At 40.0% G+C, this 24,895-nt stretch overlaps 3 protein-coding genes across 4 annotated transcripts; 2 read left to right on the forward strand and 1 right to left on the reverse strand.

Moving 5' to 3' along the window:
* The first annotated feature begins 189 nt into the window (after positions 1 to 189).
* LOC310869469 (uncharacterized protein) lies at positions 190 to 3,261 on the forward strand. 2 transcript variants are annotated; one of them, XM_083780222.1, is made up of 5 exons: positions 190 to 623; positions 746 to 818; positions 1,650 to 1,758; positions 2,513 to 2,630; positions 2,667 to 3,261. In XM_083780222.1, exons 1-5 carry the CDS (start codon positions 310 to 312, stop codon positions 3,247 to 3,249), a joined length of 1,197 nt encoding a protein of 398 aa, XP_083636348.1. In that variant the 5' UTR covers positions 190 to 309; the 3' UTR covers positions 3,250 to 3,261. The 2 variants fall into 2 exon arrangements, with proteins under 2 accessions (XP_083636348.1, XP_083636347.1); XM_083780221.1 differs by having other exon boundaries at positions 2,513 to 3,261.
* Positions 3,262 to 8,899: 5,638 nt separating this feature from the next.
* On the forward strand, positions 8,900 to 18,689 carry LOC310869040 (uncharacterized protein). Its single transcript, XM_083779617.1, has 4 exons — positions 8,900 to 9,350; positions 9,597 to 9,754; positions 16,156 to 16,261; positions 16,357 to 18,689. Exons 1-4 carry the CDS (start codon positions 9,029 to 9,031, stop codon positions 16,962 to 16,964), a joined length of 1,194 nt encoding a protein of 397 aa, XP_083635743.1. The 5' UTR covers positions 8,900 to 9,028; the 3' UTR covers positions 16,965 to 18,689.
* Positions 18,690 to 18,832: 143 nt separating this feature from the next.
* Positions 18,833 to 22,488, reverse strand: LOC310869039 (uncharacterized protein). Its single transcript, XM_083779616.1, has 4 exons — positions 22,075 to 22,488; positions 21,849 to 21,952; positions 19,793 to 19,889; positions 18,833 to 19,694 (listed from the first exon to the last, which is right to left on the reverse strand). The coding sequence occupies exons 1-4, from the start codon at positions 22,340 to 22,342 to the stop codon at positions 18,943 to 18,945; spliced, it is 1,221 nt and encodes a 406-aa protein (XP_083635742.1). The 5' UTR covers positions 22,343 to 22,488; the 3' UTR covers positions 18,833 to 18,942.
* Between the last annotated feature and the right edge of the window lie 2,407 nt (positions 22,489 to 24,895).

A 24,895-nucleotide genomic window follows, 5' to 3' on the forward strand; every position in this document is an offset into this window, starting at 1 on the left:
TGTGTGTACTGTTTACTGTTTACGGACTGGACATAAATTGTACAAGACAATTTTGATTAAAAAAATATATATAAACAACAAACTTGTGATGCAGCCTCCCACCCTGTAGATGGAAACAATGATGCCATTTTGGAAGAGATACCACGCTTAGCCTTTGAGCATGCACACACACACACACACACACACACACATCTAACATTTCTTATCGTATACATATCTGGTTGACATTACTTCCCGTCATTCTGCTCTTCTGTTTTGCAATTATCTCGACTTATATTATATATATATGTAAAATAAAAATAAAGAAAGATGTCGACAATGTTCTCTTTTCAATCACAACTAGTCTCCATCATGGACGCATTATCAAAAACAGCTGTGCTGGAAATAAGCAAACTGGTTGAGATCGAATCAAAGATGTTGAAAATAGAGATAACACGAGGACGGAATGAAATCTCGTCTCTTGCCGAAAAACTGCAACTGATGGAGAATTTGCTCTGGATTGCACAAGGGCGCAGGCAGGACACCGCGGGACACGTTATAGCAGCTAAGATGAGAGATGGTTCAGAAAACATTTCTTATGGAACAGTGGAGCCAGATGGGACAGGACTTACACTAATAAAAAGGTATCGTAGGCCTATTTACCTGTCGTGTGTCTATTACAGTAATTGTAACACCTGTTCGTCATGGCTTGTTGTGATTGGTAGTGGTGATTTTCTGATCTAATCTGGAGTTTTTGCATCTATAGTGAGAGTACATGGGAAAGCATATCTTCATCTGCTGCAATGGGCTGTTTGCGTCAAAGTGACTCTTCTGTTGAAGTAAGGACTTTCTAAAATATGTTGCAGTGTAATGGTTTTCATTCTTCTTCTTTTTTAGAAAACCATCATGAGGTGAATTACAACATTCAGTGTTGATTTGTCAAGAATACATGTTAGAGTAGCCCTAGAATGTCTCCTGTGACAACACAACATTGCCTGTTGTTCGAGAGGATTTGCACAATACATCATTGGAAAAATAGTTTATGCTTGATATGATGTTATATTTACATATTTAGTTAGTAAACAAACTCAATCTGTTTAAAAAGTGGTCATTCAACACATTCCAGAATTAATTGCCTGTGAATGGGTAGAATACTGGCATGGGGCAGTTGTCCAAATTCAGTAGAGTGCCCCACAACTCAATTCTTGAGTGGCCTAACAAGCATCAATGGTTCTTTGTTTAGGAAAAATGCCGTAAAAGATTATTTATTTAGGAAGAATTTGTTTATGAAAATGTCTGAAAAATGATACTTTAAGACACAAGATTCAGATTCAAGATTCAAAGACTTTGACACATGCTCATAGCCTCATACCTAGTGTAGGCTATTTGCAATTCAATGTTTTTCTACAATGCTGTGAGTGGCACTCGATAAGTTGTAGTACAACTCTCATACTACTACTAATAGACAGTAGTAACAACACAATAAAGTGTAGGTAAATCTAGTAGTATGTTTATAGCATACACAGAGAAAAAAAAACATACTAAAATCATAAAATGCATACAGATCTGCAGTGTCCACTTTGCAAAAGTGCTCCGTTCTCCTGTATTTGTGCAATGCACTGTCATGTTCCCCTCTAATGGGTGTCATTTCTATACGACTCTCTCTGTAGCTTACAAATGCAGTCCGAGAGCAGCCTGAACTGATAGTGGTAAAAGAGGAGCCAGTGGAGATTGACAATGGAGACAGTGTGACACCAAAAGAAAGGACAGGTGAAAATGGTGAGTGCTCTTTTAAGTTTTGGCATAGTATATGCCTATGGTCACACCAAACTTTGATTCTGCTGCCTAATGCAGTGGATTCTATTCTATTCTGCCAATCCTTTTCAATGGGAATGGAGCAGTTTGTTGTGCCAGGGCACCACCAAAAGAGAAAAAGTATTTAAAGCAGATAAATGCTTGAGATAGTTGCTGCTTTCTCTCCAATCGGATGAATCAAAGACGGACCGGCCTGCCAACGTCAAGACGGAAGGCGATGTAAGCTACTACATGTTTTAGGCTGATCTGGCTGCACGAAACAGGGGGCTGCTCCCACCTGCAGTTATCAGCCTGCACTGACTGCAGCCATAGTTTGGTGTGATATAATAATAAGCAATAACATTATGTTGGGAATCTCTAAAGCAATAATAATCACCAAAAACTACCAACCCTACAAGAACACAGGGCTGGGCAATATGGACAAAATCAAATATCACACTTTCTTTCTTGTTTCTTTGTTCTAAAATATCAAGAAATTGCTACTTTGTTATTTCTGAACAGTATAAATTAGGGCTTATGTGATTAGCAGCAGGAACAACACTTATTACACAAAACAACACTTATCCCATATCATGATATTACGATATCTAGTCTCATCACGATATAATAACGCTATATTGTCCAGCCCTACAAGGATGCAGGTAATTAATCAAGCAAATTCTTTTTCACGTAATTTAATATTTGACACGTTTCCTAATTCAATATGTTCTCTCAATAGGAATTGAAATGGCCACAGATACTCAGCAGAGGAACTCGGATGTCCAGCACCTCAAAACCAGCTCAGATCAACAACATATATTTACGGACAACTTTGTGATCCAGGGCTCTCGATCATCGTTGGTCGGACCAGGGAAAGGGGACACACAATGGAGTACTGCACACTCTGTGCGCCAGAATGCACAGCTTACACCGGGACACACAAACCTAGAGGCGGAGAAATCCACTGGCCGAAATGCTGCCCCCCAAAGTTTCAGCATGGCAAAGAACGTGAAGGTCCACAGTTTACGGAACTCGGCTGCCAAGCGATTTGGCTGCTTGCAATGTGGCAAGAACTTTAGATGTTTCAGTCAGCTTGAAATACATCAACGAAGTCACACCGGAGAAAAACCATTCAGATGTACACTGTGTGGAAAACGGTACGCACAGAAAGGGCATCTTTATACACACCAGCGCACACACACAGGAGAAAAGCCATATCGCTGTCCTATTTGTGGGAAGGGCTTTATTCAGAAATGTACTCTTGATATGCATCAACGCACTCACACTGGAGAAAAACCTTTTGTTTGTATAAAATGTGGTAAAGGATTCACAAAGAATTGCAATTTGAAAAAACACATGGCAGTACATATAGATCCTAGTATGAACATGTATACTGAATCTAGTGTATGCCTACCGATATTTAGAGGGACAAACGGACATGCAGGCTCATCAAACATTGTTGTCGGTCAACCCTAACTCATTTCGGCATTCATTGTCTCCACCAGGCCGAAGGCATGGGGGGAGTGTATGTTTTGCACTCCGTCCGTCCGTCCGTGTGTCCGTGTGTGTGTCCGTGAGCAGCTAATCTCGGCCACTGTTAACCCGGTCGATGCCAAATTTTGCACACACACTCCCTGGATGCCAACTATGAACCTCTGCCCCAAACTTTCCAGAACGGCCTGTTATAGCGCCACCAGGAGGCCGCTTTGTGCAAAACAAGTTTTTGCACAGTACACCTACAGATTTTGTCCAAACATCACGCAAATTGGTACACAGTCTCTCTAGAGCCATTCAACGAAACCGGTCTTTCAGATTTCTCAGACTCCATCCTGATTGGTTAAGATTGGCTTCCAAAGTTCACAGGAGTGCTCAGTTTCAAACAAAATGCTGCAAATCATGAACACATCGCGTGAAATTGTGCACCCACATTCCCACTAGGCCGAGGACGAAATGCCACATGAACAATTTCAACTCAGCCTCAAGGTGGCGCTATAACTGGCCGAAAAGTGTTTTTACCTCTAACTGCACGGATCTGTGGATAACTTTGTATGCCAACTCCCCTACATTCCTATCCTGGTGGAGACCTGTGCCCAGAAGGGCACTTTTTCTAGTTTTAAATGACATTGTAATAAAGCTATCTTTTGTTTTAGGTTTGAGTTGACAGGCACTGCAGTTATACAATTACATTTTAATAATGGTTAGTAGGTCAATAATGCAACAGAGTATATGATGTGGTTCTGCTGGTGGATATTGTCATCTTTATGCTGTTAAATAGTAATGCATTCTGTTTTTCATGTTTCCTAACCATACACCAACATTGTTTTAATGAAACAAGCCGTTGCTAGCATGGGTATTAAAAATACACCATCCTTTTAAGATGGGAAGCTCATCTTTTTATGAATCGTTGTTTTGAACTATATTCAGTGAAGTACCAGTCCTACAACTCACACTGCAGTGAGCATCAACAACTGAAGGCCTATTCATAGTCTGGATTTTCGGTGGTAAGGTGACCACCGCTCCGGTGGTGAGCTGACCACCGGAGCTGAAATAATGTTGAGCGGTGGTGAGTAAAAACAGAGAGAAGGGCTGGAGCGGTGGCGGTGGTTTGCTCTTCACCGCGGCTCGTGATGTCATGTTGTAGTTCGGTGGTCACCCCACCACCGTAAAACCAGACTATGTATGAGCCTTGAGACAGATGCTTTATTTTTGCAAACCAGTCACCTGATAGCATAATATCTTATAGGCCGGGGACGATAATTTTGTCTTTTCAATAATATTTTTATTGATTTTTACATTTTATGACAATGACAAAGACAAGACATGAAAAACAAAACAAACAAACAAAAACAGCTCAGACAGCTCAGCTCAGGCACGTTGTGGAACAAAGGACACAGTTATACACAAAAACATTAAATACAAAAATAATATACAAATATGGACACATTCAGTTTGATGCTTGAAAGTCTATTTGGGTTAACAACTCAATTAAACAATAAAATAAAATAAAAGATATGCATATATATACATACATACATAACTTTATCCATCAAGGTTAGAGGCATCGCTTCTGTCCAGGAACCCTATGGTCAAGGTGGTACCTGTAGCTAACTGAGGGCCCACAAATCTCAAATATGGGTCCCATATTTTATAGAAGGTATCTGTGGTGGAGCGTAGCAGGCAGGTCAGGAATGCATGCACTGCATGATTAGTTTGTGCCAATCCTTTTTTTGTTGGTGCTGGTTTCTCATCAATCCAAGACAACAGAATATTTTTCCTAGCCGCATAAATTAAGAGATTAAACAGACGTGTATGGAACTTGTTAACAATCTTGTCATCAGGCAGCCCAAGAATCAAACACATAGGGTCGGGTTCAAACTCCATATTGAAGATCTCATTCAACTGCTGCACGATACCCAACCAGTGGGGACGATAATTTAATCTAATTTAGATTGTTGGAGAATATAGTTTAAAGGACCACTTCACAAATTTTCGACCTATCTTCATATACTAGGTCCTCACTAATAATCATCATCAAAGAATGGCGCAATTTTTTTCTACTCGGTCTGTGTCTCATAGGAGGAGGGCTGTGGGCAGAAACCGTCTTTCAGTGACATCATTGATGGGGAATACAAGCTAATAGAAACTGCAGGCTTTCTAGTCCTGAAAAGTTGCAATGCGAAAATGGAAGCCATCGTTCTCACGATAATAAAAATCTAAATATTTTTGTAAAATAATCTTGTTTAAAAAAGAATCTGCCTAATGATGATGTAAGACGGTTTCTAAACTGCCCACAGCCCTCTGACTGAGTAGAAAACAATTGTGCCATTTTTTCATGATTATTAGTGAGGACCGATTATATGAAGATGTTGAAAAGTGGTGAAGTGGTCCTTTAAATAAAAATATTTTTACCCCACCATTCACTCAAAAAACAAACACACACAGGCTCTTAGAACATATTCAAAGTTGAGACTTTTCTTTATTGATGGTGCCATAACTGAAGTAGTAACTGACATAGATGCTATATTCACACCGCCTATTTATATATATATATATATAGAGAGAGAGAGAGTGTGGCTACAGTATTAAAAATACATGTGTCCTTTAAAGATGGGAAACTCACTCCATTCCATGAATCGGTTATTTTGAACTAGCAGTCCCTCCTATTAACTGTTACTAGCCTAATTATGTACATATCCAGGCTAACTGAGCTGTTAACAGATAGTTCTTCTCACTGCAATAACAAACAACAGCACAAGTAATATATCTTACAGTAGCCCCAATACTTTCCCTCAGTTTGCTTATTCTGTAGTGTAGGGACTGAGGGAACGTATCAGGGCTAATCTTTAGTTACAGCAGGAGACCTTCATTGCAAATTAGATCTCGATTATAATTAGGCTGCTTGTAAATGAATGACCACCTATCCTATGACCTTCCTAACCTTCACTCAAGAAACATTGAACAAACAGGTGCTCAGAAAAGTAGCTTTACCTCCATTGCATATTTGTGTCTTTATACACACGCACACACACACTGTACACACCCACGCACGGTCGCACGCACACACACACACACATGTACAATATAAATAATAGCGTATGCGTCGGGTGCCTGTGGGGGCTGGGGGTGGGGTGTGTTTAACCCATTCGTGCCCAAACTCAGGCCAGTGGGGCCGTGGGCCCAGAGGCCCTTGGCTCTCAGGGGCCCTTGGGGAAATTGGACTGCACGTTACTGGGTTTGAGGGCCTTCATTGGCCGTTGATTTAGTTAAATTTATGTCAAAAAGATGATAAAAACACAACCCCCAAATAATTACCGGCCCAGGGGTCCTTGTGGGGGTTAATCCGCCCGTATACATGATCTATTAAACCCCTTAGTCTAGTAGCCAGAATGTGAACTTGGACATGTTGAGTACACCAACTTTTTATGTTTAGTATGGGTCCCCAGCATGTAGAAACTGCCGGATGCTAACTTGTATATGTTGAGCAATTTTTGTAATTGGCATAATATGTGACAATACCATTAACAACCTATAGAAGACAAAATATTCAAATTTCCATCATGCTTTAAAGGTATATTCAGTGATTTCACTTAATTCAAATATCACTTATTTTTTTGTTTTGTTGTGATAATCCTCCCTACTATAGAGTGTGCTGGCCATATAAGGAGTACCTCCCTGTCCCCAGTTAACCCCTGGGGGTCAAAAAACCTTAGGTTTCGTTTTTGACTCTCTATCCTGATTGGACGAAAGGCTGGGTCCCACAGCCAAAAACTAAACCTAAGGTTTTTTGAGTGAAATCACTGAATATACCTTTAAGTAGCATGTGACGTGTCAAACTAGGGGGTTTTCATGATGCTGAATCCATTCCAAGCATTAGTTTTGCAAAAAATCACTCATTGGGCAAAAAAAACGGACATTGCCGTCATCACAAATGTGATGATGTAAGCACAATTGGGCAAGTGGGCATGGCCGTTTTTAGCCCAATGAGTGTTTTTTTGCAAAACTAATGCTTGAAATGGATTCAGCATCATGAAAACCCCCTAGTTTGACAGGGGAGCGTACCTATGTTCCCCAGGTTCTATGTTCCCCACCATGCAAAAAAGGTTCTTTGTTCCCCACTTAAAATAAACCTAAACCAGAAACCTAACCTAGTAAGACTAAAAGTATTTTAACAACTTAGGGCCGATTCATACTCCTATATTTTAGAGCCGAATAAAAGTCGGTTCGGCGCTGTAGAGCCTACAATGTGACGTGATTTGAGGTTTGGGGGGGCGGGTATACCGTCCTAAAGTCGGCTCTTTGGTGCTACTGAAAATTTCTGAGGAGCCGAAATCATTTAGGCACTACAGCGCCGAAACAGCGGTAAAATAGGAGTATGAATCGGCCCTTAGTCTTAGTGTTACTAATTTTCTGATTCTTTGAACAATCCATTGAACTTTAGCCTGCCTAGGCTACTTAAACTATCTAGTCTTAGCCAACAAAAAAATTACACTAGCATAAAATAAACTAAAACATAATTGCTCAGACAAAGATGGCAAAAACAAACATTCTTTGTTCTGTAGCCTACTTATACAATTGTATAGTACAAAACACTGAAGTCCTTAAACCAGAAACCTAATGCTAACCCTAAACCCTAACGTAAGTGGGGAACATAGAACCTGGGGAACATAGGGATGTGAACATAGGGTTTGAAACGTTTTTTGATTGATTGAAATATTTATTAACAGTTTGTAGAATTTACAGTACATTTTAAGCACAAACTCAATACAAAGACTGTTAACTGTGAGTGGACGACCCAATTAAGCATTACACTTCTTTACAACAGGGTCCACATTGTTCAATTCATCAAAACATTTAGAGACATACATTATGCTACATAAAGCATGATGAAATTTGGAATGTTTTGCCTTCTATAGGTTGTTAATGGTATGGTCACATATTATGCCAATTATAGCCTCGATACCCAGGCTTTCTTGCCAATTATGAAAATTGCTCAACATATGTAAGTTAGCATTTCTACATGCTGGGGACCCAAGACCTTAGAGTATATATAACTCTATGCCCAAGACCCATACTCAACATTTCTAACATAAAACGTTGGTGTACTTAACATGTCCGGGCGGGTTCACAATGGGGCTCTATATGGGCTGGCTACTATAGACCCACAGTCTAATGAGTCTACTAGTCAGACTAAGCGGTGCCAGGTCAAAAGCATAGACTAGACCCACAGTCTAATGAGTCTATGTACTAGTCAGACTAAGCGGTGCCAGGTCAAAAGCATAGACTAGACCCACAGTCTAATGAGTCTATGTACTAGTCAGACTAAGCGGTGCCAGGTCAAAAGCATAGACTATAGACCCACAGTCTAATGAGTCTATGTACTAGTCAGACTAAGCGGTGCCAGGTCAAAAGCATAGACTATAGACCCACAGTCTAATGAGTCTATGTACTAGTCAGACTAAGCGGTGCCAGGTCAAAAGCATAGACTAGACCCACAGTCTAATGAGTCTATGTACTAGTCAGACTAAGCGGTGCCAGGTCAAAAGCATAGACGGTCAAAAGCGACGAATCATTTGTTGGTCTCGCATCCCCCACAATCCCTTGCGGCAGTGAGAGGAGGAGAGGGACCTTATTTATAAGTAGGGTTTATTACGGTCTGTCTGTCTGGCTGTACCATTGGCTAGACGTTTTTTTTTTTTAGTTCTTTAAAAAAAAAAAACATACACTATCAGTTGCGCTCGCTCGTGTCGTCAACAACATGATGTGCGACACAACGAACAGAAGTTTTCGGAGCCAGCTGGGCGCTATTCTGGAAAAGCTAACGAAGGCGGTTCTGGTCGATGTGAGCAACCTCGCCGACGAGTGCTCGTCCGCTCTCCACAGCGAGATCTCCCAGCACAGGAGCGAGAACGAAGCCCTGAAGAAGAAATGCTTCTCACTGGAGATCCAGCTGAGAGCGGCCAGAGGTTCTGCTGCTGCTTCCCACAACAACTACACCACCACCACCACACACGCCAGCAGCAACCATGTCAGCCATCGGAACAGTGGAACTGCTGGGGGTTCGGAGAAATTTGTGCGCGGTTAGTATTTTAACTACTTAAAAAGCCCTCTATTCTTCAGTGAAACTGACCTGGATTTCCGTGAAAAGCTTGTAGACCGGGCTATTTTTGGCTAATGCCCCCTCCCCCCCCCCCCCCGAATAATGGATGCTGGGGGTTAATATCCTACTATACTCGCTGACGAGCCATGTATAAATGAGCAGTAGGATCACTTTGGTTTATTACGCATTTATTATTGTATTTGACATGTATTGTCCTGTAATACAGATCAGCAACAGCCTGCCGCGGCTCCAGCCATCGATGGTATTTTTGGAAAAGACTGGTGTATGGATCTATGGAGAGGAGAGAAGCTGCCCCCTGCGAGCAAAGCCACAGAAGAAGCCTCTACTTTGAGAAACAATGGCCCACCAGTGCCACCACCACAGGTTAGATAACCATGAGGGCCGGGGGGAATGATTACTGGAGCACTTCGCAAATTATAAATCAGCCTTTCACTTCTCACAATGTCCTCCACGGCTAGATAATAACAATAACACTATAATAGTAATCCAAACTAGCCAAAACAAATATGTAGGTTTCAAACTAAAGGTTGGCTATGTAAACTATTAAAGCTTTGGCAGTGGTAGAGCAACCTTTTAGTAGGACCATCCTACTATATGTATTATTTAGTATGTGCATAACACAGTCACGTCTATTTTTTTCTCTCCTTTTAATAAAAAACAAAACATGTTAAAAAAAGACAGATTTATACTTAGTTGCGAAGTGCACTAACTAGTACTACATAGTGCACTGAAAATGGCTAATCTACAGTTGCAGCTTGATTCGTTGTGAGCTTGTAGATTGGCTTTTTTCAGAAAACGATACCATGCACAACACAGTATAGCCCTTCCCCTTAACAGCCAATATTTCATGTCAAGCTTTTCCCTATGCTATGCAAGTTTAATAAATGTCTTACTTTGATGGACATTCAATTATTATACATAAGGTTCTATATCTTCCCCCCATGGTCCATTGACTGCCAGCAGCCATATTGGAAAGAAATTGGGCCTCTTTCTTACTTAATTTACAGGTCTTACAAATTATACTAATAAAGGCTCTGTTCCATTTACTAGTTTAGCACAGTGGTTTTCAAACCTTTTAATTTATAGGACCACCATTTGGAACCCCCCCAAGGAACCATGAGGGTACCTGACCACACTTTGATTTGGTGTAGCGAGTGCTGGACTGTCTCCAGTGAGTCAACATGCACAATATCGGCATGCTGACCAGAATGGAACAATAATAATATTGATAAGACCTGTGAAGGAAGGAACTAAGGACGAGGCCCATTTTCTTTTCAATATACTGGAATGTTCATGAACCCAGAAATGGTGGTTAGTATAAACTTTTATGATTCAAATGTCATCTATAGGCTTAGAAATTTTCATCATGCTTTAAAGGTATATTCAGTGATTTCACTCAAAAAACCTTAGGTTTCGTTTTTGGCTGTGGGACCCAGCCTTTCGTCCAATCAGGATAGAGTCAAAAATGAAACCTAAGGTTTTTTGACCCCCAGGGGTTAACTGGGGACAGGGAGGAACTCCTTATATGGCCAGCACACTCTATAGTAGGGAGGATTATCACAACAAAACAAAAAAATAAGTGATATTTGAATTAAGTGAAATCACTGAATATACCTTTAAGTAGCATGTGACATGTCAAACTAGGGGGGTTTCATGATGCTGAATCCATTCCAAGCATTATTTTTGCAAAAAAAAACAACACTCCTTGGCCTTAAAATGGCCATCGTCGTCTTGACAAATGTGATGAGGTCAGCATATTTGGGCAAGCGGCTATGGCTGTTTTTAGCCCAATTCTTTGCCTTATACAGGGTATGGTCTGGGTATGGTCACATATTATGCTAATAACTCAAATTGCTCAACGTGCAACTTTTAGCAACCAAGCTTAATCTCATCTTCTAAGGCAGCCTTGACATTTGAATCATAAAAGTTTATACTAACCAACATTTCTGGGTTAACATGGGACTTCTGGGGGCTTCCAGTAGCACTGGTGTGCAGTTTTGGGGCCACCAAACTCAGTAAGATTTATTCTCCAGTGAGCATGAACCATTAGATGAGATGTGTGCAGTTGGCATTTTGGGCTGAGGGTGGCGCTAGAGACAAGGTCATGAGGGCATCTATCTACTGAGTGACTAGATGGTAGCATTCATTCTCTGTGGCAAATTCAGTCAATCCAGACAGTTTTTGAGATATCCTGTTTAGGGAGAAGAATTTGGGACAAGTGGACATTTTGCTCTATAATCAGTACAGGTCTGTGTACCTTTCTGTCTGGACCCAAGACTAAGAGTTAACATTTTTGAGTGGATCTATTTTGGTTTTCAACTAACGATCCAATTTCTATCCACGTAGACCAAAGTTTTGAACTTGGGGATCATTATGGTGCGTAGTAAATTTCCATGTAATCCAGCCAGTAGTTGTTGTTAGGGATCAAAGGAGTGGACAGTCAGACTGATGGACCTAGCCAAACTTAGAGTTGTGTATACTATAACTGCAAACAACCACAGAACAAATGTGAAGGAAGTTGAACAGCCAAATATGGTTCACCAGTTGGTCAGGCTATTCTCTTTACATTCACTCTGCAGACTGCAGCTATACACACACTCAGACACTGTGTGTGTGTGTGTGTGTGTGTGTGTGTGTGTGTGTGTGTGTGTGTGTGCGTGTGTGTGTGTGCGTGTGTGTGTGTATATACACACACGTGTGTGTGTATATACACACACACACACACACACAGTATACAGTGTGTGTGTGTATATATATATACAAACTGTGTGTGGCTGTTCCACCACCCATTAATGTCAGAGTATGTCAGTGGGGGGTGGTAGTAAACTAGGCTGCTACAGCTGGCTTCAGTGATACAGAGAACATTGGCGTGTATTGTTACAGCTGGCTACAGCAATACAGTTAACATTGGCAAGTATTGTGGAAGTTATAGACATGTTGCCACTATGAGTAAAAAAAAACAGAAATAAGGTTGACGTGTTTCTATACAGAAACTCACACGGGAGCATCAGAGCAAGTAAAGGATTGGCTATTCTTAGTGATTTATTTTCCCATTCTGGGATGGAGCTCAGCATGTCTGTCGTGGGAGTGGTCTGTCTTTGGATAAACAGGGCTGGGGTCCCCATTCACTGTATACAAGACGAGAGCAAAAACAGTACTTTAAAGTTTAATCCATAATAATGGATAAGGTTGTTAGTTATCAGTGAACGCATTTGACAGAGAGACATCATTGGAATATCACAGTCGCTTGTGTAAGAGACGTCAAACTTGGCAGCAGATATCAAACATGGAAGTGGAAGCGTATACATAAGTGATAAGTGGGCAATGGCAATGGAGTTCATTCATAGTCACACACTTACATAAGTTTAGTTTAGTTTATTAGTTTGTTTGTTTTTCCATACAAAAAAAACATTCTTAGTTCATCATTTTTTCTGATTCTGGAAAAACAAAGGTATAGACTATAGACTGAAGCCTAGGCTTTTGTCCGTTAACTTAATATAATAAAAATGAAAATATATATATGTATACCCCTTTTACAGGTTTTCAAACAAAACAGTTCATGTGTCTTATTTCTACTGAACAATGTAATATTCAAGTAAAAAAAACAAGCAAAACAATATGCTAGTAATAGTCACAGTAGTAACATTTTCACACAAGAAACAAATGGCACTTCATAGCACTATGGCCACTTGATTTGAGCCTTTACTCTGTGTAACTATTTAATGCTTTGTTTTTGAATACCTTCTTAAGTTTATCCTTAGCTCCACAGTCTTTCAATTCATCATCACATCTATTCCATAGCTTCACACCCTTTATCGTTCTACAATTACTTCTCATGTTGATCTCTTCTTTTTTTTGTTTAACCCATTCTGACCGGGCACCCATTTTGGTGTTAGCATCATGTTATGCTTTAGCTATTGAAAAATAGCAGATCTACAAGCTCATATCGCGCCACCGAGTGTCGCGATACGAGCTTGTAGGTCTGCTATTTTTGAAGAAATCGAACAACGACTGACATTTTTTAGAATCTGATCTCAGGTCAGAATGGGTTGATCAGACCAGTGTGTGTCCAGTGGAAAACTCGTATGAATCTGATCTCAGGTCAGAATGGGTTGATCAGACCAGTGTGTGTCCAGTGGAAAACTCGTATGAATCTGATCTCAGGTCAGAATGGGTTAAACATACATTTTCCTCTGAGTGAATAACAGCTCTCGTCATTGTGAACAACCCTTGGATACAGTCTGGAAGTGTTTTCATTTTAGCTCTAAACAGTATCTCACAGTAACAGTAATTCATTGGTGGGGTGAATATAGTCAACCCCATTTACAGTCCTTATGGCTTTTCTTTTGCAGTAGGGTGATACAGTTTGTATTGGGGGGGGGGGGGGGTGGTGTGACTGGAAGAGAGATAAAGACAGTTGTAGTCCAGCAGCCGTGGGCATAGAGTGGGAAATTTGATATGTAGGTTTTCTTTTTAAATATGGTTACTCTATATATACATACATTCATGAATCCACCTGCTGACTGGCTGTCATTGAGCAATTTATTTTATAGGGGGTTATGCGACCATACTATTAACCTATATAAGGCTAATTGGCATGTGATGTGTCAAACTAGGGGATTTTCATGATTCTGAATCCATTTCAAGCGTTAGTTTTGCACAAAAAACACTCCTTGGGTTAAAAAGGGCCATAGCCGTCATGACAAATGTGATGAGGTCAGCTCATTTGGGCTTAAATTTGCAAACTAGATGATGATGGCCGTGTAGAACTGGACAATTCTCTTCTGCGGCAGGTTGATTTTGTTTTCAGCCGACGTAGGAAGAAAGACCTCTGCTGGGTCCTCTACTCTAGGTGATGAATGTGTGCCCTCACTTGAGTGGGAGTCCCACAGAAGTCTACCATAATTTCCAGTCTTTATGGTGTTGAGGTGCAAATTGTTCTGCCTCCATCATGAAGCCAGATGGTTAAAGGACAACTTTAGTTTTTTTCAACCATGGTTCATGTTTTAGGTTGTTATTAGAGAAAGTAAAAGATGAGTGTTCATTTCTTTTCATTTGCTGCTTTCTTTTGTTTTTGGGATTTTAGCAGTTTTTGACAGGGGGGCGGGGGCATTCGAGCATGGGGCTAAATATGTATTTTTTTTACAAAATCTTATGGTGATTTATCTTTGTATTAATTACTATAGTCCTAATAAACCCCAGGAAATTACATCTGGCCACAGCAGATCACAGGATCTACTGAATGTGAAGGTAGCCTACTGGGGGAAGGCTTATACTGTGTGTATAGGCTCAATATGTCATTTTGTCACATTCAGTAGATCCTGTGATCTTTTGTGGCCAGATGTAATTTCTTGGGGTTTATTAGGACTATAGTAAATAATAAAATAATAAATCGCCATAATATTTTGTAAATAAATACATATTTAGCCCCATACTCGAATGCCCCCGCCCCCCTGTCAAAAACTGCTAAAATCCCTAAAACAAAAGAAAGCAGCAAATGAAAAGAAATTAACACTCACCTTTTACTTTCTCTAATAACAACCTAAAACATGAACCTTGGTTGAAAAAAACTAAAGTTGTCCTTTAAGCTCCCATCCATAGAGCCAGACAATACATTATGTATAGCAGCAGTCGCCAAACGATTTTGGCCGTGCACTTATTTTGGAGGTTTTTACTAGATTTAGTCGTTTGTGTTAAATAACACAATAAAACCGCTATGACTCTTTTCATGTCACGCTCCCTTAGAGCTAGAGGGCAGTCATGCACCACAGCACAGTTTGGGAACCCCTGATGTATAGTATCCATTATCCAACCACTTCAACCTTAGTGAAAATAACTTACAAGCTCAGCCATTTTAATTGAATGTTCACTTATCATGACATTCTCAGAATTAGGGCCCTACCTAGGTCTCATGGTATCAAAATATTTGTACCTGTGTTTAACATGTTTCCTTTCCCCCCCTACTATATATTTATATAGAAGGGTTAACAATCCATCAGGACTTCCTCCTCACACCATGCAGTAACGTTTAGTCCGTGAAGCTCATTGACACGGCCATCTCTCTATACATTTTCTCATCTGAGCACAATTAATACAGGAAAATATCTACATATTGTCTGATGTTAATAATAGATTTCATTTTTATAGCACTTTTCTAAGCACTCAGAGCACTTTACAATGGTCTATTCAATCATACATTAGGAGGATGGCTTCATCCATATTCATGTCTTCATATAATAGGTCCTCGAGTCACTAATGCTCATGATATGGCACCAAATGTGTCTGTCGTCTTTCAGAGGTCGTCTGTAGGCAGTTCAGAAACCAGTGACATCATCAATGGGGAATCCAAGCTAATAGAAACTGCAGGCGTTCTAAGGAAAGTTAGCGTGCTATAATGGGAGCCATGTTTGTTCTCACATTATTACAAATCTAACATTGTAATGTGATGTCACTGGTAAGCGGATTTCTGAAGTGTCCACACTCCACAGCCCTTCTGAGACAGAGTAGAAAAGCAATGACAATTTTATCAGGTGCATTAATGAGGACCTATTATATGAAGATAGGGCTCCACCCTAACTGTAAAAACGGTTACTTCACTGTGTTCTGCTGGTACAATATAGGGCTGCATACGGATTTGTTACTGAATATGGAAATTATGATAAATGTGTATACATGGATTATATGCATTTCATCTTTCATTTCTTTTTTTTCTTTTTTTACAAAAGTTAACCATGTTTAAAACTATCTTTCTCATTGTTTATTAGGCAGTAGATTTGATGGATGGTGAACCAGACCTTATATTTGTTAAAGAGGAGATGTATGAAGATCAGCCCATTGGCCAACAGATGAGGCTTTCAGATAACGGAAAGAGTAAGTTAACTTGGCCATCACAATATTCAACAATAAACCTATTAAACAACGTATGTGTCATTATGAAACTGATCCAGGTTGTTTGTTTCTGACAGGAGGTGCAACAATTGAGGATGGAACGGATGAGAGAGCAGTCAATGACCTTCAACTTCACCAGGGGGCCTTGAACAACTTCCCAGTAACTTCTGCTCAACCACAACCAGGCACGCCACCAATACTTATGGATGGCTTGATAGAAGGATCAACAATGGGTAATCTTGTTGATGACGCAAATCGATCAACAGCCAGTGGGGAGTACTCAGACTATATGAACAACATGCAAATTAATGCAACCAAAGAACTGGCAAACCAGCACAGAGCTGGGAAGGTACCAAAACAGTTTGAATGTTTATTCTGTGGTAAGGTATTTAACTATTTGAGCAGTTTGAAAGTCCACATCAGGAGACATTCTGGAGAAAAACCATTTAGCTGCACAGTTTGCGGGAAGCGTTTTGCCCAAAAAACATACTTGAAGCTACATCAGCGTGTACATTCAGGGGAAAAGCCCTACAGTTGTCTAGAGTGTGGTAGAAGTTTTTCCCAGAAAAGCTCTCTCAACATGCATCTACGTACTCACACAGGAGAGAAGCCCTACAGCTGTGTGGACTGTGGGAAAAGTTATGCCTACAAGTATGGCTTTAATCAACACAAGTGTTTCAATTGAGACCTGGTGGATGCCGAAAGAACATTTGGGTTCTACACAGAAATCCAAATGATACCATTTTGCCTAAAGAAAACTATGTAGCTATGAACAGGGACTGCCAGTGGCATTGGTCAGACCTCCTGTTAGTCCGACCCGTGCTGCGGGTTACAAATCACCCGTGGCTTAATAGGGTTTGCAATAGTGTTAGTATTGGTCAGACTAACGGGAGGTCGGACCAATGCCACGCTAACTTTTTATGATAAACTGTACCTGTGCAACATTACCACAGGAACTGTTATGAGAGTAAAACGTCAGATGTTGACAAACAAGTGACTCAATTATAAGATTGTTGCGTACTGTATAAATGTCAACTGTAGAAAGTATTGACAATATAATCAATTGTGAGATTTAGATGTGTACTGTGCAAATGGCAACTGTAGAAAGTATTGACAAATACCATAGTATTTAATAACACTGTGCTAACTATTTATTCCAATATAGCCTAGAAGAGTAACAAATGACTTACCCACTGTGCCAGTTCTGCCATTATTAGTACACAATTAAAGCTGTTGATTAAAGCTGTTATATATGCTGCCTTTATCAATAAGGGAATTACAATAACACTTTCCCCCATACAACAAAAACAAAACCTTCATACATATCCAACAGCCGACACATTATGGCAGCCAAAGTGAGACAAACTTAAATGGAAGACTGTTTGTTATGCCAATTTAAGATTTGGCTTCCATGCAATTATTACTTTTTAAATGCATATGTCATTGTTAGAAGTCCTGCTGTGCTGGGAATCTATCGCACAGTGCCACTTTTAGGGATACACTTTAACCCATTTAGACTAGCTTTTCTGGTTTTAAAGGTATAACAACATATGCGGTCCGGTCTTAATCAGTTAAACCACTTCTGGGGTTATTTTAAGTTGATTCAATATTTAGATATGAGTTCAAGCTCCATTTTAACCATGTTAGATTCATTGAAAACACCCATCCTTGTTTCTGGTGAGTGACTGATATTGTACTTCTAATGTGAGGTAATGAAGTTGTCCAATTACCCATATTTCTTTGAATGAATATCTAAATATTTAAACTGTACACAAAAGCCAGCGTAGGCATAAAAATGACCCCGTTAGTGTTAAGATTAAAAGCTGCATTTGTCAGGGTAGGTCAGTTGGTAGAGTGCTCACCTTTTAATTTATTAACTAGGTTCTGTATTTGATACCAGTTAAAATTATCCACAGAAGAGTTAAGTGAAACACCCAGTGTAAGTGATTTAGTAGACAGAAATGCATACAATCATCCTCTTATTTGACTGAAATCCTACATGAATCTCTGGATTCCATTAGAGGGCATAGGACAAGACATGTGTCCATGACCCAGATTTACTGAACCCTACTCCCAAATAACTTTAAATTCACAATTTTAAATTAACCAAATGAAGGCCCAAGTTTCAATGGTGAAAATCCAGACTACGGTAATCAAATTTAAGTAGTAAATGAGATTTGGATTAGTGTAATCAAGCAACAAGTATTTAATGACTAGAAGAAGGCTGGAACATACATAAAATAAATACTTTATTACCCCAGAGAGGAGGCACACAATACTTAAACTAAAAAATCTTCAAGCAGGCAAACACTCTCTAGGTCGTCCTCAAATGAGCCCATTGAAGACAAATTACTAGTAGCATATTTTGCGATGAATAAAACAAAAGATCCTTACTGGTGTTCATAATGGGCCCCAGATGGCCCTTATTGGAAACAATAAAAGTAGAGAATTACTAATAAATTTAAAACATTTGTAAATAGTAGGCGCCGGTTCCTAATGCATTAACAAGACCATGCCGTTGTTGTTACATCGGACTAACTACAGGCAAACAAAATGTAAGACGTTTTGACCAGATTTAAAAAATGAAATAACATAAATAGTAGGCGCAGGTTCCTACGCATTAACATGACCATGCCGTCACAGTGGACCAACTCCAGGCAACATCATTTTTTAAGTCGTTTTGACCTCCGGGAGTTTTCATTTTTTTCATGTGTCATCAAATGGTAATTGAGGCTGGTCAGCTGCTTAAAGGTTCTTCCACAGTAACCACAGTGGAAGGGTTTCTCCCCGGTGTGGATGCTGAGATGGTTTTTGAGATTCCCTTTCTGTGAGAAGCCTTTCCCACATGACGTACATACATGGGCTCTCTTTCCTGTATGGACTCGAGAATGGATCTTTAAAGCTGAAGCTTTACCAAATGTAATCCCGCACAATGTACATGTGGTATTTGACTTCTGCGAGGGCACTGGAGGGGTACACATGTGTGTTTTGTCTCTATTGCTCTGCCCACATATTTGGCATATGTTCACTTTGTGGGTCTTCATATGGTGTGTTAGTTTACGTTTGTGGATGAATGTCTTGTCACATATTTTACAAGTGAACTGGGCTTTGTCAGTATTATTGGTAGTTTGTAAATGCACTGTATTGTATGTACTGCATGTTTCTCTATAAAGGTCTCCATTATTCTCTGAATACACTGGCAGAGATTGCGGTTGATTTTGTGTAGGTGCACCTACGATGGTGCTTGACAGTCCCTTTTTGTTTGCTTGAATAAACTGTGTATTGGCGGGATCATCCTCATCAATGGGAAAGACATGGGGACTATGTCCTTCCATGGCTCCATCATTCGTCAACGATTCTCCAGGGAGACCAACTGCAGCCACAAACTGGTCGTCTGCTCTTCGGCTCGTACACTCTAATTCACAAAAGAATACTTGACACATCACATTCTGACAAGCGTGCACAGTACACAGATGACCTCATGTGAATCTGAATATCCCTTATGTCTCTTACCCTTTTGGTAGCTGGTTGCAATCTCCACTTCACAATCCTCCTCTTTAAACTCCTCTTTAATGCAGATTACTTCTGAAGGCGGCTCCATTGACTGTGTCTTTAAGATTACATGAAGATTGTATTAGTGTATTCATCAGGATTAAAATTTGGACTTTGTTCATGTAAACATAACTTTTTTAGCACTAGTTTCAATGTGCACTGGTCTAGAAACCTTCAATAATCAGGCTATCAAAGTATCAAATTAGCAGCAATGTAAAGCAACACTAGACTCTTTGAAGTCTGCACTGAAGAGACGCTTGTGCACTCACTCATCAACAATGTTGTTGATCCTTGGTTTTTGAAAAGTGCTATATAAATTTAATTCAAGTTATTAATTAACTTGAATTAATTCATTTGGTAATTAGATTTTTAATGCACATGTATACTTTAGAAGTTTAGATATGATAGATTGAGCAATGAGCATAGTCTGAAATGCATGGTATATGTTAAGAATGCAGAAGTAACGAAAAACGTAAAAAACCCTGATGTCTCTAAGTATTCAGAATGTGTTGTGCCCTACAACAGGGGTAGGCAACCTTAGGCACAGGAGGGTGGTCACTGGCACAAGTGTGTGAGATTGGTTTAAAAATAAAACTATTAAAAAAAAAAGGAAGTGAAATAAAGGAAGTCCCTCACATTTGTATGTAAATTACACCCTGAACATTCTACATTCATTAAAACTCTGAACACTGCCCAGGCGGTGGCGTAACCGTCTGGGCACCCGACTGGTAATCCAGTCGCAGTGTGCCGCGGGTTCGACTCCCGAGCCCGACACGGCCTTTACTGCATGTCTTCCCCCATCTCTCTCCCTTTTCCTGTCAGCCTACTGTCTGTCCCTTTAAAAAACCAATAAAAGGCGTAAGCCATAAAAAAATAAAAAACTCTGAACACTGACTGGGGACGGAGTCTGGGAGATAGGTGGGTTATTGCTCCGAGTCATAAATAACAATGTAAAAGATTTTTTGGGGGAAATGAAAGTTAAAACGTTAAATCAAAATGTGTTGGATTTTCTATGTGGTGTCTTTACAATTAATGGCATGATATGGCGCACTGACTATCTTCTAGAAAATGAAAACAGCACTTCATTAAAAAAAGAAGGTTAATATAGCACTAGCCATGGTTCATGACTCTCGTATTCATACGAGAGTCATGAAGTAACTGCACCCCGTTTTTGGCGCTCGCTACATTTACAACTTTTCCGTATATATAAACATTCGGAATTCAAATATAAAGTACTCACAATTTGTCCCACGGGTGTTAGTTAGTTGCAGCTCCAGCGATTAGAATTTCTGCATCCCGCGTTGTTTAATAAAAAGCATTTTTATCCGAGCTGTTATTTTGCCATTGGCTTTCAACTACGCGCCCCTATCGATCGGGAGGAGGGTGGCACTCGGTGTGTTCGATATAGGTACGCTGACCGCCCTGCCAATACAGACTAATAGGCGAGTGCGCTCCCGGTGTGCAACTGTGGATTTTCCAAACGAACCCCGTTTGAAAAAAGTAGCCGGGGAGCTCGGACAAAAATGCTTTTTATTAAACAACGCGGGACGCAGCAATTCTAATCGCTGGCGCTGCTACTAACTAACACCCGTGGGACACTTTGTGAGTACTTTATATTTGAAATCCGAATGTTTATATATACATAAACGTCGTAAATGTAGCGAGCGCCAAAAACGGGGTGCAGTTACTTCATGACTGTCATGATAATCATCATGGCAGTCATGTTTCAGGGCTAATATAGCACAATGCTATAGAAGATAATTACCTCCTGCTGTTTACATACAATAACGTGCCACATGTCTGTGTTCAACTTATTAATTACAATTATACAACAATTAATGAGCAGTTATTTATATCCTGATCCACACTAATATACGAAGTCTGTGTTATTTTATGTTGGTGAATGACGACGCACGTACAGGTCATTTTATGTGATACAAAATATGAGAAGCTTAATGGTTGGCTGCGAACAACTCAATTACACGTCTATATGTAAATAAGCGCCAACGATTCTCACCTCAGAACATGATCGTGTTGTGACTTGCAGATTGTCCCCATCTTTCCACAGATTCATACACCAATCCTTCCCATAGATCCCTTCTATGGTGGGAGGTCCATCCACTGCAGAAAAGACACAAATTAACACCCCAGAGCCCAGACAGACAAGACTGCGGCAACATTGCTGCAGCCTGCAGTGCAAACATGTGCTTGCTGTTGGCAAAATAATAGGCAATCATACGCACCACGATCAGCTCCATCTTTAAATATTTCTCCTGTTTGCACGCCTATGGTGCGGAAATGTTTAAAGGGCTTGTCGATTCTTTTCCTCAAGACTGCCAGCTCGCACTCCAAGATAATCACCTTTTCAGTAAGCTTGGCATTATCAAGAAGAACCCGAGTTAATTCCGACCGCAGCCCAGACAAATCATCGTCCACGAGTTGGCAAACTCGAGCCATCATCACCTCCATGATGGAGGATAACTTGGTGTCAACATGGTTGTGGTTCGTCATAACTGGATGTACCAGCTCCACTTTAGCGACAGACGCATTACAAATAAACAAATAGCATGTAAATGGAAGCCGTGCGAAATTAGATCCAAGTAACGGTAGCTCCGCGGTCAGCTATATTGTAGCGACAAAGGGGGTGTAGGGCCAGGGGGGGGGGGTTATTTGGGTGGATACATAATAATTTAGGTCACTTCCGGGAGACGCAGGAAACCCAGATCGTGATGTTGTATTATGGCGATTGCCCCCTAGCGTCTACTTATGCATAGTTCAGGTCTGCTTTGGCCTTGTTGTGGGTTGTCATGGTTTCGGATTTTGTACATCGTTAAAAAGAGCGGACGTAGCTAATATTTAGACTCGTGGTATTTTATCAAAATACATCTACGAGAGTCACTCTAAATGTTAGGCTAGAGCGGAACCACAGCAGGGCATCACAGTGCCACGCGCATCAAAGCTTTTCACACATGATTATTAAATAATATATAGGATATAACACATTTTATTTTATTTTAGAAAGCAATTACACTTGGTCTAATAGGATTGTTTTTCCAAAGTGAATGGAAGATTAGCACAATTGATACATTCACCCCCCTTTGACCTTTTTCATGATTTATATGATAGTGTTATGGTACGGCTGCTATCATACCATGATAACAACATGGCAAAAACAAGTTAAAACAACATAACATCTGGTTCAGAAAATTTGAGTATTATCCAGATTATTTTGTGCGCTAGAAAATTAGCCAATATTTGATGTTTGTTCTGAAACAAACATCACAAAAGCCAATTCCTACTGTCGATCAAATTATACTAAGAGTCTTGAAGATCTGCTGATCTGGTCAGCTTGTGACTCAGACTGGTTCCTTTTTGCGGATGACTCTGCAGTGTGCACTACCATCTGATAAGATGCATACTAGGGCCTTTACTATTAGGTAAACGACATGGCATCAGCTTGTGACTGCAACTTGTTCCTGTTTGTGGATGACTCACTACTGGTCTCAGACAGAAACAAAATGCAGGTTTTTTCTTTCTTTAACGATTATTTTTTTCCTTCATATAACTGTATGTAGGTCTTTAAATGTTCTGATTAATTGAAAATGGAGGACCCTGATCTAAACAAGTCTTTTTCTAGTGCTTTTTCTAGTTTAATCCTCTCATAGCAGTTTTGTATTGACCTGTATTGACCCTTCAATCAATCAATGCATAGTGCACGCACATCTGTGGACAGGATGCAAGACAAGCACCAAACATCACAAAAAAAGTACAGTCTGTACTCTGCACATTGGAAATGCTGAAAAAATAAGTATTTTATTGATTGATTGATTTAAACATTTATTTCACAGTATGCAGAATGGGCCTACATTTCAAACTAAAGAAAGAGTCAATACAACAACTGTTACTTTGTGGATGAACCGTGTTTACAACAGGGTCCACCTTTCTTAATTCATCAGAACATTTAGAGACGTAAAAATGAGATTCACATGTCTCTTAATTGGTATAAATTCCACATTTTAGTGGCATAGGAGCGAAATCTATTTAATCCCTTGTTTGAGCCGAATCTGGGTTGCAGTACATGGTTTGTTGTTAAACTCCCTCTGGTGTTGTGAGTGTGGACTAAGGAAGCATTTAGACAGGTACAACATGGGTATCTTGGTGGTGTAGCAAATCTTGTAGACCTGTAGACTAGACATATATCATCCCATACCTTTAGGCCTATGTCATCCCATCTGAAATAACTGCTATGTCACCGTTGTCACGTCACCCATATCTTCAACATGACCTATGAAAAACAACAGACGATCCAGGCACCCAGGAGTAAAAAAAAAAATCACACTTGTGTGTAGTGAGGGGCACTTATAATGAATTTATTGATATAGCACATTTCAAGACATAGTCACAAAGTGCTTTACATAACAGGATAAAAACAACAACAACGTAGTCACAGCTACAACAAGGTATCAATGAGTGGAGTATGCAAAAAGGAAAATTAAGAGAAAGCCTTAACGTAAAGGTGGGTTTTTAAAAGGGTTTTAAAACATGACACAGATTTAGCAAGTCTTAAATTAATAGGTAGGGCATTCCATAGTTTGGGAGCCCGGATTGAAAATGCCCTGCCACCTTTTGTGCTAAGATGGGCTGTGGGGGTTTCTAGGAGGGCTTTGTCTGAGGACCTTAGTGAACGTGTAGGTTTATAGGGAGCCAGCATGTCGGAGACATACTGGGGAGCCTGACCATTTACAACAGTAAAATCTTAAAATCTATTCTATAAATAACAGGTAACCAGTGAAGGGTGGCTAAAATGGGGGTGATGTGATCTCGTCTTTTTGAATTTGTAAGCAGTCTGGCAGCAGAATTCTGAACAAGTTGTAGACGGGATATAGCCTTCTTACACAGGCCTGAATAAATCAAATTACTAATTACTAATCTAAACGAGACGAGATAAAAGCGTGGATTACCTTTTCCAAATCTGCGGGTGACAGGAAACTTTTGATCCTGGCTATGTTCCTCAGTTGAAAGTAGCAGGTTTGTACTACTCGTGTTACTTGGGGGTTATACTTA

The sequence above is a fragment of the Protomyctophum parallelum genome, assembly GCF_964188405.1.
Source record: "Protomyctophum parallelum genome assembly, chromosome: 13".
Taxonomy (NCBI): domain Eukaryota; kingdom Metazoa; phylum Chordata; class Actinopteri; order Myctophiformes; family Myctophidae; genus Protomyctophum; species Protomyctophum parallelum.

Bases quoted from the DNA above. Each gene is read 5' to 3' on its own strand.
- LOC310869469 (XM_083780221.1), top strand. From the start codon at position 310: ATGTCGACAATGTTCTCTTTTCAATCACAACTAGTCTCCATCATGGAC. The intron at 624-745 runs GTATCGTAGGCC...TTGCATCTATAG, and splicing joins GGACTTACACTAATAAAAAG to TGAGAGTACATGGGAAAGCA. The intron at 819-1,649 runs GTAAGGACTTTC...CTCTCTCTGTAG, and splicing joins AAAGTGACTCTTCTGTTGAA to CTTACAAATGCAGTCCGAGA.
- LOC310869040 (XM_083779617.1), top strand. From the start codon at position 9,029: ATGATGTGCGACACAACGAACAGAAGTTTTCGGAGCCAGCTGGGCGCT. The intron at 9,351-9,596 runs GTTAGTATTTTA...CCTGTAATACAG, and splicing joins TTCGGAGAAATTTGTGCGCG to ATCAGCAACAGCCTGCCGCG. The intron at 16,262-16,356 runs GTAAGTTAACTT...TGTTTCTGACAG, and splicing joins GCTTTCAGATAACGGAAAGA to GAGGTGCAACAATTGAGGAT.
- LOC310869039 (XM_083779616.1), bottom strand. From the start codon at position 22,342: ATGACGAACCACAACCATGTTGACACCAAGTTATCCTCCATCATGGAG. The intron at 19,890-21,848 runs GTGAGAATCGTT...GTAATCTTAAAG, and splicing joins CAACACGATCATGTTCTGAG to ACACAGTCAATGGAGCCGCC. The intron at 19,695-19,792 runs GTAAGAGACATA...TTTGTGAATTAG, and splicing joins TGCAACCAGCTACCAAAAGG to AGTGTACGAGCCGAAGAGCA.